Raw genomic sequence first — 14,887 nt, 5'->3', positions numbered from 1 at the left:
TGGCTTCTGGTGAAAGCACAGATAATTTTAAGATGTGTTGTTTTGTATTTAAAATTTTGTAGGGTTCTAGTCCAACTGATTTCACATTATTAAAATCTTTTTTGGGTGATCCTGGAAGTTGATTTATTTTTATTTATTTTATTTATGCATTCATGTATCCAACTATTATCCAAAAACAAGTTTCAGTTAAAAGTGGTTTACAATTTACATTTTAGGTGAGAATTACAATAGTATTTTACCGTTATGATATGGATAGGGCATTGGTAGTTTATGTAGTTATCTATAGAATTTTCAGAGAGGTAGTTTTGAAGAGGTAGAACGATAGTTTATGTAGTTATCTGAAGAGTTTTGATAAGGTAGATTTCTAGAGGGTAGGATGTTGAGAGCTTATGTACTTAGCTATTGAATTTTTTTGAAGAGGTAGGTTTTCATTTCTTTCCTGAATTGAAGGTAGTTAGTAATGCTTCATGTGGCTTTTGATATTGAGTTCCACCATTTCGAACCCAGCAGGCATTTTGTATTTTTGTTACATTTGTACCCCGTGCTTTCCCACTCATGGCAGGCTCAATGCGGCAGGCAACGGAGGGTTAAGTGACTTGCCCAGAGTCACAAGGAGCTGCCTGTGCCGGGAATCGAACTCAGTTCCTCAGGACCAAAGTCCACCACCCTAACCACTAGGCCTAACTAAATCCTGCTGTGTAGATGGTTTTATAGGTTACTAGTAAAAAAGGCCCGTTTCTGACAGAAATGAAACGGGCGCTAGCAAGGTTATATTGATTAGTTGTTTTTTGTTAACCAAATATTTAATATTAAAGTATTGTAATGAGATGGAGTAATAGTGAAGGGTGTATAATGAGGAAGGAGGAGGCCCTGTGTAGGACCACAGGTGCGGTCCTTTTTGACAGAGTGTTTGTGTGTGTAAGAGAGAGAGAGACAGACTGTGTGAGACCGATAGTGAGTGTGTGTGAAGAAAAGAGATTACTGACTGAGGTATTTCAGGAATGAAATGCTGGTAAAAAATTGTCAATACTCCTTTCAAGTAATTAAATGTTTATAAGCATATGGTAAAAGGCAAGAAAGCTTTCAAAAATGTTGTTTTGTGAACTGCAGGTTTAGTGCAAAAGCAGTGCTGAAAGTGCTTTACCATGCACAGTACTTCCCAAGGAAGCAGAACCGCAGCAAAGTGAATTGCAATGTGGAAAACTAAAAAGCCAACCAAACCCTCAGTATTTTTCATGTTAACATGGGAAATACACATTGAATGTAAAAGAAATCTGTGTTTTCTGTCCTGTCTCCCCCTCAGAAGCACAATGGTACCATGTCAGCGACTGCAGCCCTTAACCCTTTTATTGCCACATCAACGTTAACACTTCAGGAGCGAGCTTGCTCGGCTGGTTTGCTTGCTGTTGGAAGAGGGGAGGAGGAGTTGCTTCTTTTAGGATCATGTTAAGTGTTTCCCAATCTGCTACGGGGAAGCTGTGTCATTTGTAACCCTGCCTCGCGAAAACAATTCTTCAGAGCACAGAGTAGTAGTCAGCCGCCCCAAGTGCAGGAGCACCAACAATAAGACCATCGTTGATTGGCTGCAAAATCTCTTCCTGGTTGCTAGGAAAAGGAGTGGGTGATTTGTTGCTGTCAGGGTGATTCCTTGCTGTCATAACTTAAAGGAGGCGGATGTTCGTTCTCGTGCGTTGCCTGTAGATGTAAAGTGAGATGCATGGGGGGGAGGGGTTTCAAGTGTACAGTGCTGCGTATGTGTAGTAGCGCTATAGAAATGATAAGTAGTAGTTGTGGTATCGGAAGGGGGGGGGTTGTGGGTGAGCTGTAGGAATTTGAACTCTGACACTGGGATGGAAAGGAGGCGGATCTTCGTGCTCGTGCATTGCCTGTAGATGAGAATTGAGATCCATGGGTGGAGTTGAGGAATTTGAACTGTGACCCTGGAAAGGAAAGGAGGCTGATCTTCGTGTTTGCGCGTTGCCTGTAGTTGTAAAATGAGATGCATTTGGGGGGGGGGGTTGTTTTGTGTTTGTATCGGAAGGGGGGGTGCTGAGTTGCATGAATACGCGTGTTTCCCTACTCCTCCCCCTTTCCTTGGTTTTTTGTGGAGCAGCTGTGCTGGCGACGTCATCCTTGGCTTCACCCAACTCAGCCAATCAGACGTGCTACACGGTCTGTGAGTGCCATTGCTCCGCCCACGAGGTCATCACGTTTGACATGTGGGCGGGGCAGACAGTCATGGATGAAAAATTGATCTCTGGCGCCTCACATTTAGAACGTTGGAAAAGTGAGGCTTCAGAACATTGGTGGTGCGTTTTATATAGAGAGATGGGGCGTGGCTGAGGGCGGGTCTATGAGTGAGGGTGACTGGTCCTAGCCTATGAAGACTACAGGATTTTTGTGCTTTTCTGCCTTGGAGTGAGCTTCTCTGCCTTGGAGTGAGCTTCAGAATGTTCAAGGTGGGATTTATTAATATAGATATTTCTGCAGTTGGGTAGGTGGAGAAGTAGGTAACCTCTGGTTTCTGGACTTGCATTTTTCGGAAATAGTTCAATCATGTCTAGCATATATTCAGGTGTCATAAAAAATAGTATTTTGAAAATGAGGGTGCTCGCTTTGAAGAGCAGTCTTGCCTTGATTGGTAGCCAGTGCAGTGTTTCGAGCAGTGGAGTTACTCTTTCATAATTCAACAGTCTTGCTGCTGTGTTTTGGACGGTTTGCAACGAGTTTAGTGTGTTTTCCTTGCAGCCTACGTATGCTGAGATGAACCTGTACACCTCTTGTGTTGCAACTTCCCTCCTTTACAGGTGTTAAACTGAAACATTTTTATGAGAAATCATTCACATTTCAAATAGCAACATTTTGGAATATTTTTCTGGTTGAAATAAGACTATGTTCATCATATATGCTTTTTCATAAATTGCTAAAACATATTTGTTTTTAAACTTTTTACTGTGATATTGTAATCTCGTTGCAGAACATAACTAATATTATTCTATTTCTGGATTTATGTATCCTTTTCTTGTATTGTTAACCTGCTCTGAACCTAATTGTAGGGATAGGGTGGGTGACAAATATCCATCATCATCATCAATAATCCAAATCATAGTTAACTGATCCTAGGGTCCACCTTAGGAGTCAGCACACAAGATAAAGATCTAGGTGTTGCTGTAGACAATATGCTGTAATCTTCTGCCCAGTGCCAAGAGTCAAAAAAGCATACAGGATGCTAGGAATTATTAGGAAAGGGATGCAAAAAAAGACCAAGAATATTATAATATCTCTGTATTGCTACATGGCTCAACCTCACCTTGAGTACTGCGTTCAATTCAACGTCTATCTCTTTTGAAAATGAGACTGATAGTGGAATTAGAAAAGGTTCAAAGAAGAGCGACCAAAATGATAAAGGGGATGGAACTCCTCCCATATGAGGAATAGCAAAAGAGGTTAGAGCTCTTCAGCTTGGAAAAGAGATGGCTGAGTGGGATATCATAGAGGTCTACAAAATACTGAGTAGTGTAGAATGAGTAAAAGTGAATCGATTTTATTTTACTCTTTCAAAAACTAGGGGACACTCAATGAAGTTACATGGAAACACTTTTAAAACAAAAAGGAGGAAATATTTTTTCATTCATCAAATAGTTACAGTGGTTAGCATATCTGGGTTTAAAAAAGGTTTGGACGTGTTCCTGGAGGAAATGTCCAAAGTCAGCTATTGAGGCAGACATGGGGGAAGCCACTTCTTGCTCTGGGATCAGTAGCATGGAATCTTGTTATTTGGGATTCTGCCAGGTACTTGTGGAAAAAATTCTACCTTATAAATATCAATATAGCTCCAGTTATTAGACTAGAATATGCCACAAACTAACCTATATATGACCTTTTGCTGAATGTGAATTACCTCACCATCATAAACGTGAATAACAGGGTATACTGTAATTTGACATAGAGACTTTTAGGAAAGGAAAAACATTGTAAGTCATTTGTATCTTGACTTAGGGAGCAATTTATGACTTCAATATATAATAGGTAATCTGATGGTCAAGAGGTGAAGGAGTCTATCACAGAAGTCATAAACCATATGTATACCGTCATTAGTAACTAATCTATGCTCCTGTATAATGAATCTTTTTTATTTTTGTGCTTAAGATGCCAAATTCCCTATATAAGGAGCTGGCCTCTGTACAAAAGTTAGAACATAATTTGTCTATCCTTAGACTTGGTGTGTCCGCACATATCGATATATTAAATAAACAATTGTTAATTTGAGCATGGGCTTGTGTTTTTAATTAAAATTCTACATGTGACCTGGACTGGCCACTGTTCGAAGCAGGATAAAGGGCTGGTCTAACCCAGTATGGCTATTCTTATGTTCAAGGAACCACAGTGGGAATCAAACCTGGCTCCTCAGGTTTTCAGCCCATTGCTATAACCATTAGTCAAATCCTCCACTCCCTTGTGTGTGTGCATCTTGATTACTGTGTAGGTCATCCCATCTCTGAAAGGATATAGCAAAACTAAAACAGATTTAGGGGGCCTTTTATTAAAGCTTAGCTCCAGTTATCTGCAGCAGGGCCCATTTTATTCCTAGAGGAGGATGGGAAAAATTATAAATGGGGTATAACACCTCCCCTTTGATGAAAAGCTTGGGGTTAGGTTAGGGCTTTTTAGTTTGGAAAAAAGACAAATAAATGATAGAAGTTTATAAATTTATAAGCAGGGTAGAATAGTTTACTAGGGAACGGTTGTTTAACCTTTCAAATGACATTGAAAGAAAACTAATTATAGAAAGCCCCCCCCCCACCCCATTTGCAATGCACAATAAAACAGAGGAATGCATTGCCAGTGGACGTGGTCAAGGTGAATAACAGAGGATTGGACAATTCCTGGAGGAAAAGTCCATATAAAAATACTAGCCAAATAGAGCCAGCCCCTGGATTCACCAAGTATTTGCACACTGTCCAATGTCAGAGATAGGGTGCTGGTCTTGGTGCATCTTGGCCTGACTTAGTATGCATTTTTTATGTTCTTCTGAATTAGGACTAACATCTGATCCCTCTATATCTTTTTTAATTTTTAATACGTTTCTCTTTCCCATTTGCTCTGTTTTATCTGTTTCAGAAAAATAAAGGCATACAACAGAAGAGGAGAGATTGCTTTAGAATACTTAAGGTTACTACTTAAATTTTGGTTAACCTTGCAATAATTTCACACAGTCAAATTATCTGATTGTGCATCACCGATCTGCGATCATATAGGGCTTGCCATAAGTTTTTTCAGTGGTGAAATTTATAGCTTTACTGCCAGTCCCCAGTTGAGAAAATAATTTGTTTTTACTCACAGGCATTTGAAAGATACTGCTGTGAGGTTCATGCCTCAGCTGCTGATGCAATGATATTAAGAGGTAAGACCTATGATTTACAAAGGATCAGAACAGTGAAAATGAAAGGTGAGCGGCACCCTTCAGTCACTGCAAGCAATAGTATATTAAGACACCCACAGAAATTCTAGCTCTGAAATAGCACTGTAAATGAAAGAAAAAATTGACATTTGGAGTCTGGTCTTGCGTGTAAGAAAATCCGCATGATAGGATGCCAGTACTGATAAAAACAGGTACGTTCCTGGAAGTCTGAGCATTGGATAATTTATCTTGAACCAATCCCTAAATAACGTTAAAGTTATCTACGACTACCCCAAGAGACACAGAATTTCAAAGATTCAAGCAGATCACCCTTGGTACTAAACTGCCTGGTTACTACTACAATCCACAATTTTATCTGCCAGCTTACAGAAAGCTGAATTTCCTGACCACAAATTGCCAATACTAATTGCGCTCCTGAATATTTGATTTAAGTCAAACTTACATGTTCTCAAACAGCACCTGCAATGTGGCTACAATACACAATAAGGGCCCTGTTTACTAAGGTGTGCTAGCGTTTTTTAGCACGCGCTGTGTAGATTCCCATAGGAATATTATGGGCATCTACACAGTTAGCACGTGTTAGTAAACAGGGCCATAAATCGTCTGCCTTTTGATGATATCAGCAACCTACTGACTCTCCCAAAATTTAGACCCCCTTTTATCAAGCTGCGGCAAAAGGGGGTCTGCGTTGGCGTGTGTTTTACCCGCTCACAGAGGCCCCTTTTTACCGCAGCTGGTAAAAGGGCTAGTCTCGCTTTCCTTCAGGAAATGGCCGGGCGGCAACTAAAGCACTTGCTGCACGGCCATTTCAGGGGAGAGCCCTTACCGCCATCCATTGAGGTGGTGGTAAGGGCTCCCGCGCTAACCGGGCAGCACACAGCACTGCCCGATTACTGCCGGGTAGTATCAGGCACTACAAATTTGTGTAGCGCCGGAAATGACAGCGTGGTAGGGGGGGGAATACCACTGGGCTGCTGCGTTAGCCCAACGGTACTTCCTAAATAGCGAGCTGTAAGCCCGCGTTGGATTTACCACCGCTTAGTAAAAGGAGCCATTAACCTTTTGGAGCCTGCGGGTTACCTAGTCTTCTGTAATCTGGTTTGAATTTTGCATGGAAAAGAAGGCTAGAAATTCTTGAATTAAAGTTAGATATACATGTACGTTGTGAGGCTATAAAATGTGCTTTTTTAAAGCTGCCATGTGATTCTAGTCCTGTTGTGTTTTAAATCTGACACTCTGTTATCACTTCATTGGGTGTCTTCTTGCTCTCGCAGGATGAGATATGGCCAACAGTAGCTCCTTGTAACTTATCCTCATCTTGTAGAATTTTATACACCTAATGTATCTACCCTCAAATAATTCTTTAAAGTAGCTCCTCTTGTGTAAATCACTTCATATCCCAAATCATCTTTGTTGCACGCCGCTGATATTTTTTTTACTAGGTATCTTATTTTTTTTTTTAAAGAAGGCTTTTAACACCACCACATTTGGCTTAAGTTCATTATTGATTATCCATTAAGACTGTGGCTGGTTAATACATGCTACAAGAAACCCAGTACTGTGGGGCAGAGGGGAAAAGTTTGTCAACATGATGAAGGTATTCTCCCTGGACATACTATGGCATCCAATGAGCCCTAACCTCCCATCCCTAAAACAAATCACATGCGTCCCTGTGTCCCTTCCTTATATGATTGATTGTTTCCTGTCCTGTTCATTTGTTTGTGTTCCTTTCTACTTTCATTTGTTATTTCCATTTGTAAACCATCTTGACCAGTGCACCATCAAGTTTGGATAAAAACATGATCAAACAATTGTTAGTCTAGAGTCCAACATAGCCAAAAGGTTAGGTAAGATTTTTCATATTGCATTGTTTTGTACTTATCTATGTAAAGGTGCTGATTTTTGAAACAGAAAAATATCCAAAAAGCAGCACAAAGCAGCAGATGGACTTTTTTGGACCAAAACGTCCAAATCGCTATTTTCAAAACCAAATTTTAAGATGTTTTGCTATGCAGTCCAATTGCAGTGTGTCCAAATCACCAGGGGGCATCTTGGGGACAGGATTTGGGTGGTCACAAAACGTGGACGTTTTTCTACCATAATGGAACAAAGCAAAAAATGTTCAGGGCTAAAAGTTAGTTTTGGTCTAGCCCTGTTTCAATCATGACTAAGTCACAAAACATAGTAACATATAGTAAATGACGGCAGAGAAAGACCTGTACGGTCCATCCAGTCTGCCCAACAAGATAAACTCATATGTGCTACTTTATGTGTATACCTGACCTTGATTTGCATCTGCCGTTTTCAGGGCATAAACTGTAGAAGTCTGCCCAGCACTAGCCCCGTCTCCCAACCATTAGCCCTGCCTCCCAAGACCGGATCTGCCACCCAATCTCGGCTAAGCTTCTGAGGATCCATTCCTTCTGAACAGGATTCCTTTATGTTTATCCCACACATTTTTGAACTCTGTTACCTTGTTCATCTCCACCACCTCCCGCGGGAGGGAATTCCAAGTATCCACCACTCTCTCCGTGAAAAAAATACTTCCTGACATTTTTCTTGAGTCTGCCCCCCTTCAATCTCATTTCATCCTCTAGTTCTACCACCTTCCCATCTCCGGAAAAGGTTCGTTTGCGGATTAATACCTTTCAAATATTTGAACGTCTGTATCATATCACCCGTTTCTCCTTTCTTTTAGGGTATACATGTTGAGGTCAGCAAGTCTCTCTTCAGATGTCTTGTAACGCAAATCCCATACTATTTTTGTAGCTTTTCTTTGCACCGCTTCAATTCTTTTTACATCCTTAGCAAGATACGGCCTCCAAAACTGAACACAATACTCCAGGTGGGGCCTCACCAACGACTTATACAGGGGCATCAACACCTCCTTTCTTCTGCTGGTCACACCTCTCTATACAGCCTTGCAACCTTCTAGCTACGGCCACTGCCTTGTCACACTGTTTCGTCACCTTCAGATCCTCAGATACTATCACCCCAAGATCCCTCTCCCCGTCCGTACATATCAGACTCTCTCCGCCTAACACATACATCTCCCGTGGATTTCTACTCCCTAAGTGCATCACTTTGTATTTCTTCACATTGAATTTTAATTGCCAAACCTTAGTCCATTCTTCTAGCTTCTGCAGATCCTTTTTCATGTTTTCCACTCCCTTCCGGATGTCCACTTTGTTACAAATCTTAGTATCATCCGCAAAAAGGTAAACTTTACCTTCTAACCCTTCGGCAATGTCACTCACAAATATATTGAACAGAATCGGCCCCAGCACCGATCCCTGAGTCACTCCACTACTCACCTTTCCCTCATCCGAGCAAATTCCATTAACCACCACCCTCTGGTGTCTGTCCGTCAACCAGTTCCTAATCCAGTTCACCACGTCGGGTCTTATCTTCAGCCTGTCAAGTTTATTTAAGAGCCTCCTGTGGGGAACCGTGTCAAAAGCTTTGCTGAAATCTAAGTAGATTACGTCTATAGCACGTCCATGATTCAATTCTCCGGTCACCCAGTCAAAGAATTCACTGAGATTCGTTTGGCACGATTTACCTTTGGTAAAACCATGTTGTCTCGGATCTTGCAACTTATTGCCTTCCAGGAAATTCACTATCCTTTCCTTCAGCACAAAAGGTGCCCTAAATGACCAGATGACCACTAGACGGATTAAGGTATGACCCTCCCCCTTATTCCCCAGTGGTGACTGAGTCCCTCCCATGCCCCAAAGATATGAAAGAAACAGTACACACCAACATCTATGACAGCTTCAGATTTTATGACAGTCCAATTAGAGCAACAAGAAGGTCCCTGGATTAGCCTAGTGGCTCATGCAGTGGACTGTAGAAAAGGAGACCAAGGCCCATATCCCACTCTAACTGTTACACTTGTGGTGGAAAGTGTGAGCCCTCTAAAACCCACCATAAACCTATTGTACCCACACACAGGTGACTCCTGTAGCCATAATGGCTATTGCAGTGGTGTATAGTTGGGTACAGTAGGTGGGCGCCCCATACAAAATAAGAGGGTAACAGTAAGATGTGTACCTGGGACCTTTTACATGACGTCCACTGCAGCGCCTCCTAGGGTGCCCCACTGCTCTGCTGAGATATCTACTAAGAATGCTAGCCCCCCATACATCTCAATAGCTTGTTTTTGTGTGCTTTTCCCTTGGACTTTTTTTTTAAGTGGTCACAAAAGAAAAACACCAATCACAAAATGTCTACAAAACATCTAGGAATTGGCTATTTTCAAAACAAAAAGACATTTTATGGTTCAAAAATCGCTATGTGGCCCTTTTACTAAGGCGAGTGGCTGCCTATGTGTACAACGCACATCAAATTGGAACTAACGCCCGGCTACCACGTGCCCCCTGGTGGTAATTTGATTTTTGACACACGTCCAAAACATGTGATAGAAATTTTCTATCACGTGGCACTTACCTGGTGGTATTCGGAAGTGTACACGTGCTGACGATTAACACCTGATTAACGCGTGAGACCTTACTGCTAAGTCAATGGGGTGGTGGTAAGGTCTCATGCCAAAAATGGCTAGTTTTAATTTTGCTGTACGTACATTTTTGGCCACAAAAAAGGCCTTTTTTTTGCAGGCGCGCTGATAAATGGACCTGTGTGCGTCCAAAACACACACTTACACCAGTGCAGACCATTTTTCAGAACACCTTAATAAAAGGGCCCCATGTTTGCCACTTGATTTTACGATTTTTTCAGCAAAATGTCCAATAAAGTAAAACCATTCACATGTTCTAAGTGTGGTAAAAGCTTTGGTTGTAATGTAAATCTCAAAGTGCATCAGAGAGAAACTATTTGCATATATAGAGTCTGGTAAAATCTTTGGTCAGAAGGTAAACCTCACAATGCACCAGAGAATGCACACAGGAGTGAAACCATTTACATGTCCTGAGTGTGGTAAAAGCTTTGGTTGGAAAGAAAGCCTCACATGGCATCAGAGAATTCACACAGGGATGAAACCATTTACATGCACTGAGGAGGTAAAAGCTTCAGTTGCATTGGGACAGGAAATTTGGGAATGTACATTCTTGCTATGAAGTATGGAAAAATAGCACTCTTCTATTTTTGATATATGTAATGACACCTCCTTTTCATCTATAGATCTGAATTCAAAGACCAAATCTAATGACAAACAGTAGACACAAGGCTCCGATGTTATAAAAAAAAAAAAAATAGAAAGCTTGGCATCAGGTAGAATAGTGGAAAAATGACATCCCAGGAAATCAATAGGGCATCCTTGGGGACACTGCAGTGGACTTTATAAAATGCTCCCAGGTACACATCTCATCATTGCTCCCTTACCTTGTCTGCTGAGCCCCTCAAAACCCACTACCCCCAACTGTACACCACTACCATAGCCCTTACAGGTGAAGGGAGCACCAATATGTGGGTACAGTCGGTTTCTGCTGGGTTTTGGAGGGCTCACAGTTTCCTCCACAAGTGTAAAAACAGGGGGAGGTAGAAGCCTGGGTCCAACTGTCTGCAGTGCACTGCACCCAACACTAGACTACTCCAGGGACCTGCATGCTATTCTAATTGACCTGAGTATAACATCTGAGGCTGGCAAGTAATATTTTTAATCACATTTTGGGGGGTGGGAGGGGAATAGTGACCACTGGGGGAGTAAGGGGAGGTGATACCCGAGTCCCTCCAGTGGTCATCTGGTCATTTGGGGCACCCCGTGTGTAGAGTAGAAGAGTAGCCTAGTGGTCAGTGCAGCAGATTTTGATCCTGGGGAAGTGGGTTCAATTCCCACTGCAGCTATTCACTATAAAAACAGGTCTAGTTTAAAACAATGTCTTTGTTTCGTTCCATTATTAGTGAAAGATGTCCATGTCTTAGGAACACTCAAGTCCCGCCTTAATGACATGGTAAAGAACCTTTCTCCACGTTATCTGATGCATTAACACTTAATGCACATTAACTGTATTGTGTAGTTTGCAACCATTCTGCTCATTCTCCACCTATTTTCAGTCCCATTCTGCATTAGCTGTTAATGTGGATATTATTGTGCTATAAGAGCAGTAACTGGTAGCATAGTACACACATGTGGAGGGTTCATTTTATAATCAGTAGATCAGTAAATTATGCTCTCACTTTGGGGTATTTATGCACAGATGTGTCTATATTAAACTGTAAATGACCTCATACAACATAATGACCAGTGCAAAAGTAGGTGCTTTGAAATGCATACTTTGCTGGTGAGCGGCAACAGGAGTGGAACTTGGGTAGACTGCTTAACTCTGTGCGTAGATTATAAAATACTACAATTTACCCATGCACTTGAATAATCCAGGCATGGGCATTTAGATCAACTTGAGAGCAGGTGTAACTATATGCATTTGCAAGGTAGGCACAATTTCTAATGCTTATGCTAGTATTTTCAGGACACATATTGGGGCCTTTTTACTAAGCTGCGGGAAAAAGTGGCCTGCACTTAGTGTGGGCGCATAAAATTGGGGTGTGCTGGGCCATTTTTTTACTGCAGTGAGTAAAAAGGACTTTTTTTTAAAATGGGGCAGTAAATGGCCATGCACAAATATTAAAAGTAGCACACGGCTATTTACTACCTGAGCCCTTAACACCACCTATTTACTTGGTGGTAAGGGCTCGCATGCTACTCGTGCAGTAATCAAGTAGAGAACGGCAATGTGGCCACACTGCTGATTACTGCTGGGAACACCACTTATGGTAGAAAATAGAAAATTATTTTCTACCATGGCAAACTGCGCACAACTTCGGAACCCGCGCTAATCCGGTGATAGGGTTAATTTGGCGCGCAGTAGCCCTACCACAGCTTAGTAAAAGGGACCCCATAGGCACCTATGAACCTTTATAAAGCAGCACCTAAGTAGATGCCTATTTGCTCTCTTAAACTAGGCTCCCTGTAATAAAATTATCCGTTCTACTCCAAATTCTATAAATGGCGCTTAAAATTGCTTGTGCAATTTAATGGAAAAACAAGCCAATTAGCACTGATAATTGAGTGCTAATGATCCAGTATTGACAAAAACTAGCAATTAAAATGTACTCACACATTTTTAAGCGCAGCTCCAAAAGGGGGTGCTGCCTTGAGAGGTCATGATCGGGACGTTCTTATAATTTATGTGCGCTGTTATAGAATAAGGGGGATCCACTCCTAATTTAGGTGCAGGAAATTACACTTGGGTGCAAATCCTTGCGTCTAAACATAGGCACCGATCCAGACACTAAGTGCTATTCTTTAAATGGTGCCTAACTTTCAGCATCTCTTATAGAATAGCGTTTAGCACGTTTTTTCCATGCTATTTATAGAATTTAGTCCTGTATGTGTATTAAAGAACACTAATCAGACTTGTAAGTAAAAGGATTGGTAGAAAAGGGGGGGGGGGGGGGGGGAACACATACCGATTCAGCATGCTTCATCACAGCCAGAACAAAGAAAACATATTCTTGACCACTTTGGAGCTGCTTGTTTTCAAAGCCACCATACTGCTTCTGATCCCCTAGGGTGAACTCGGTTGGGAGAACATCAAAGTGAGCAGCAATATATGGCTTTAATGCAACATCCCTCCTGACACGAACACTTCTGCGTTTCCTCGATATCTCCTTAAGTAGCTAAAACGGAACAGCAAAGACAGATGGAAAACTGTTAAGCAGCAATAGTGGATCTTATTGACAATTTAATTATTGAACTTAATCTAGACATAAATACAAGCAAAATACAATTTATCCACATTTCGCAGGGGATGCCAGAATCATTACATTTCTATTCATCCAACCCCTCTATTTCTTGCAGAGTTACAATTTCACTACTCAGAACACAAACAAGGGTCCATTAAGCCAATTTTCAGCAACTACTATCAGCTTTGAGGCCGATACAATACTGGTGAATATTGTGGACAAAGTTAAAGGATAATTTCCTAAATGTTTTATTTTCCTTTTTCTCTGTAATGCAGAAATTGCTGAGCATTTATGTTTATTAAATGAATGTGTAAGTAAAATTTATAAATACAAAATAAAAAAACAATACTGGTGAATGCAGATCAATATCCATATTAAAACCCATCAGTGAACAATAAAGCCACATAAGCATCATTATTTTATAATCATTCACTACATTCAACTTCTTTTCAAGGAAAACATAGGAGACACAGTTTTTCATGGAACTCTTTGAATGCAATAATATTAAAGAGGAAAGTATGTATGGCAAAATACAAAGGTTACTTTCTAATTATTAATAAGACTGTCTAAGCCAGTGCTTATCAATAGTCTTGTGGCTGTGACCCCATGATTGGAGCCACATAAAACTGTGTGACCTCCCTCCCCCTCCACCCAAAAGGCAGAATAATGATACACCCATGGAGAGCCCACCCAGATCACGACCCTAAATGTGAGTTTTTTAAAACTCATTTGGGGTTCCGAACCATACGTGGGAAGCTCTGGTCTACGTGATGGTTTCCAAACTGTGGGTCAGGATCCCCAATGTGTTCATATTATTAATGCATGGGATCACAGAAACAGGATCATCCCCCCTCCCTTTTACCTATGCCCAATAGAAGTAGTTAGAGAACGATTTAAACTGGAGTTTTCGATGTCATCCAGAACTGAATCTGCAGTTGAAATTTACCACAGTTTTGACAGAAACCATCAGCGCCACTTCCCCTTAGACCAATAGTGGGCCCTGCCCCCCCCCCCCCCAACAGAAAGTAGACTCCCCGGGGTCTTCCCAAACAAAAAGCTGTTCCCCCATCATCAAAAGCACCACCTTCCCACCACCCATAGACCATTCCTGGGCCTACCTTTGAGGCCCTGGTGGTCTAATGGCCTAGTGGAAACAGGAGTAATTTCCAGTTGCTAATAATGCCCATGCCGGCTCTGTATTCAAAATGGTTGTGAGAACTCCTGCGGCAGTCTCGTGAGACTGCCACAAGAGGACACGGCAGCTAATTTGAGATTAGAACCTGCACAAGCAGGAGCAATACCCAATCGCTCCTGCTCATGCCAGCTGCAATCTCAAAATGGCTGCTGGGACCACCAGCTGAAGTCTTGCGAGACTGCTGCAGGAGGATACAACAGCCATACTGAATGTGCAGCTGGATAAGCAGGAACAACTGGAGATCACACTCCTACCCCAACTAGGCCACTAGACTGTCAGGGCTTCTAAGGTTCAGGGCTTCTAAGGTAAGCCCATGGACAGTCTACGTGTATTGGGAGTGTGGCACTTTTGCTTGGGGGAGGAGGGAGACAGAGAGTGGCTGGTGCTTTTGGATGGGGTGGGGGAATTTTGGTTTCAGCAGAAAATACACCAACATTTTCATCCAAAACCGAAACATGGCTGAATCCAAATTTCAGGCCAGTTTCAGCGCCAAGGCCAAAACCTGAAACAAAATTCAGCCAGCTAGCAGCAGTAGTCAGCAGGATGCCTGTGAACCAGTGAACATTCAC

At 41.8% G+C, this 14,887-nt stretch overlaps 1 protein-coding gene across 12 annotated transcripts in view; it reads right to left on the bottom strand.

Annotated features, from left to right (window-relative positions):
• Positions 1 to 14,887, bottom strand: part of PTPRD (protein tyrosine phosphatase receptor type D) — a 1,064,164-nt gene that overhangs the window by 345,608 nt on the left and 703,669 nt on the right. For all 12 annotated transcript variants that reach the window (XM_030194293.1, XM_030194296.1, XM_030194294.1 and 9 more), the window contains one exon: positions 12,848 to 13,057. In XM_030194293.1, the coding sequence (XP_030050153.1) occupies positions 12,848 to 13,057 (210 nt within the window). The remainder of the gene's footprint in view (positions 1 to 12,847; positions 13,058 to 14,887) is intronic.

This window comes from Microcaecilia unicolor, chromosome 2 (genome assembly GCF_901765095.1).
Source record: "Microcaecilia unicolor chromosome 2, aMicUni1.1, whole genome shotgun sequence".
Lineage (NCBI taxonomy): Eukaryota > Metazoa > Chordata > Amphibia > Gymnophiona > Siphonopidae > Microcaecilia > Microcaecilia unicolor.
Note: the sequence above shows the minus strand (reverse complement) of the source record. Positions and strands in the feature narration are given on the sequence as shown.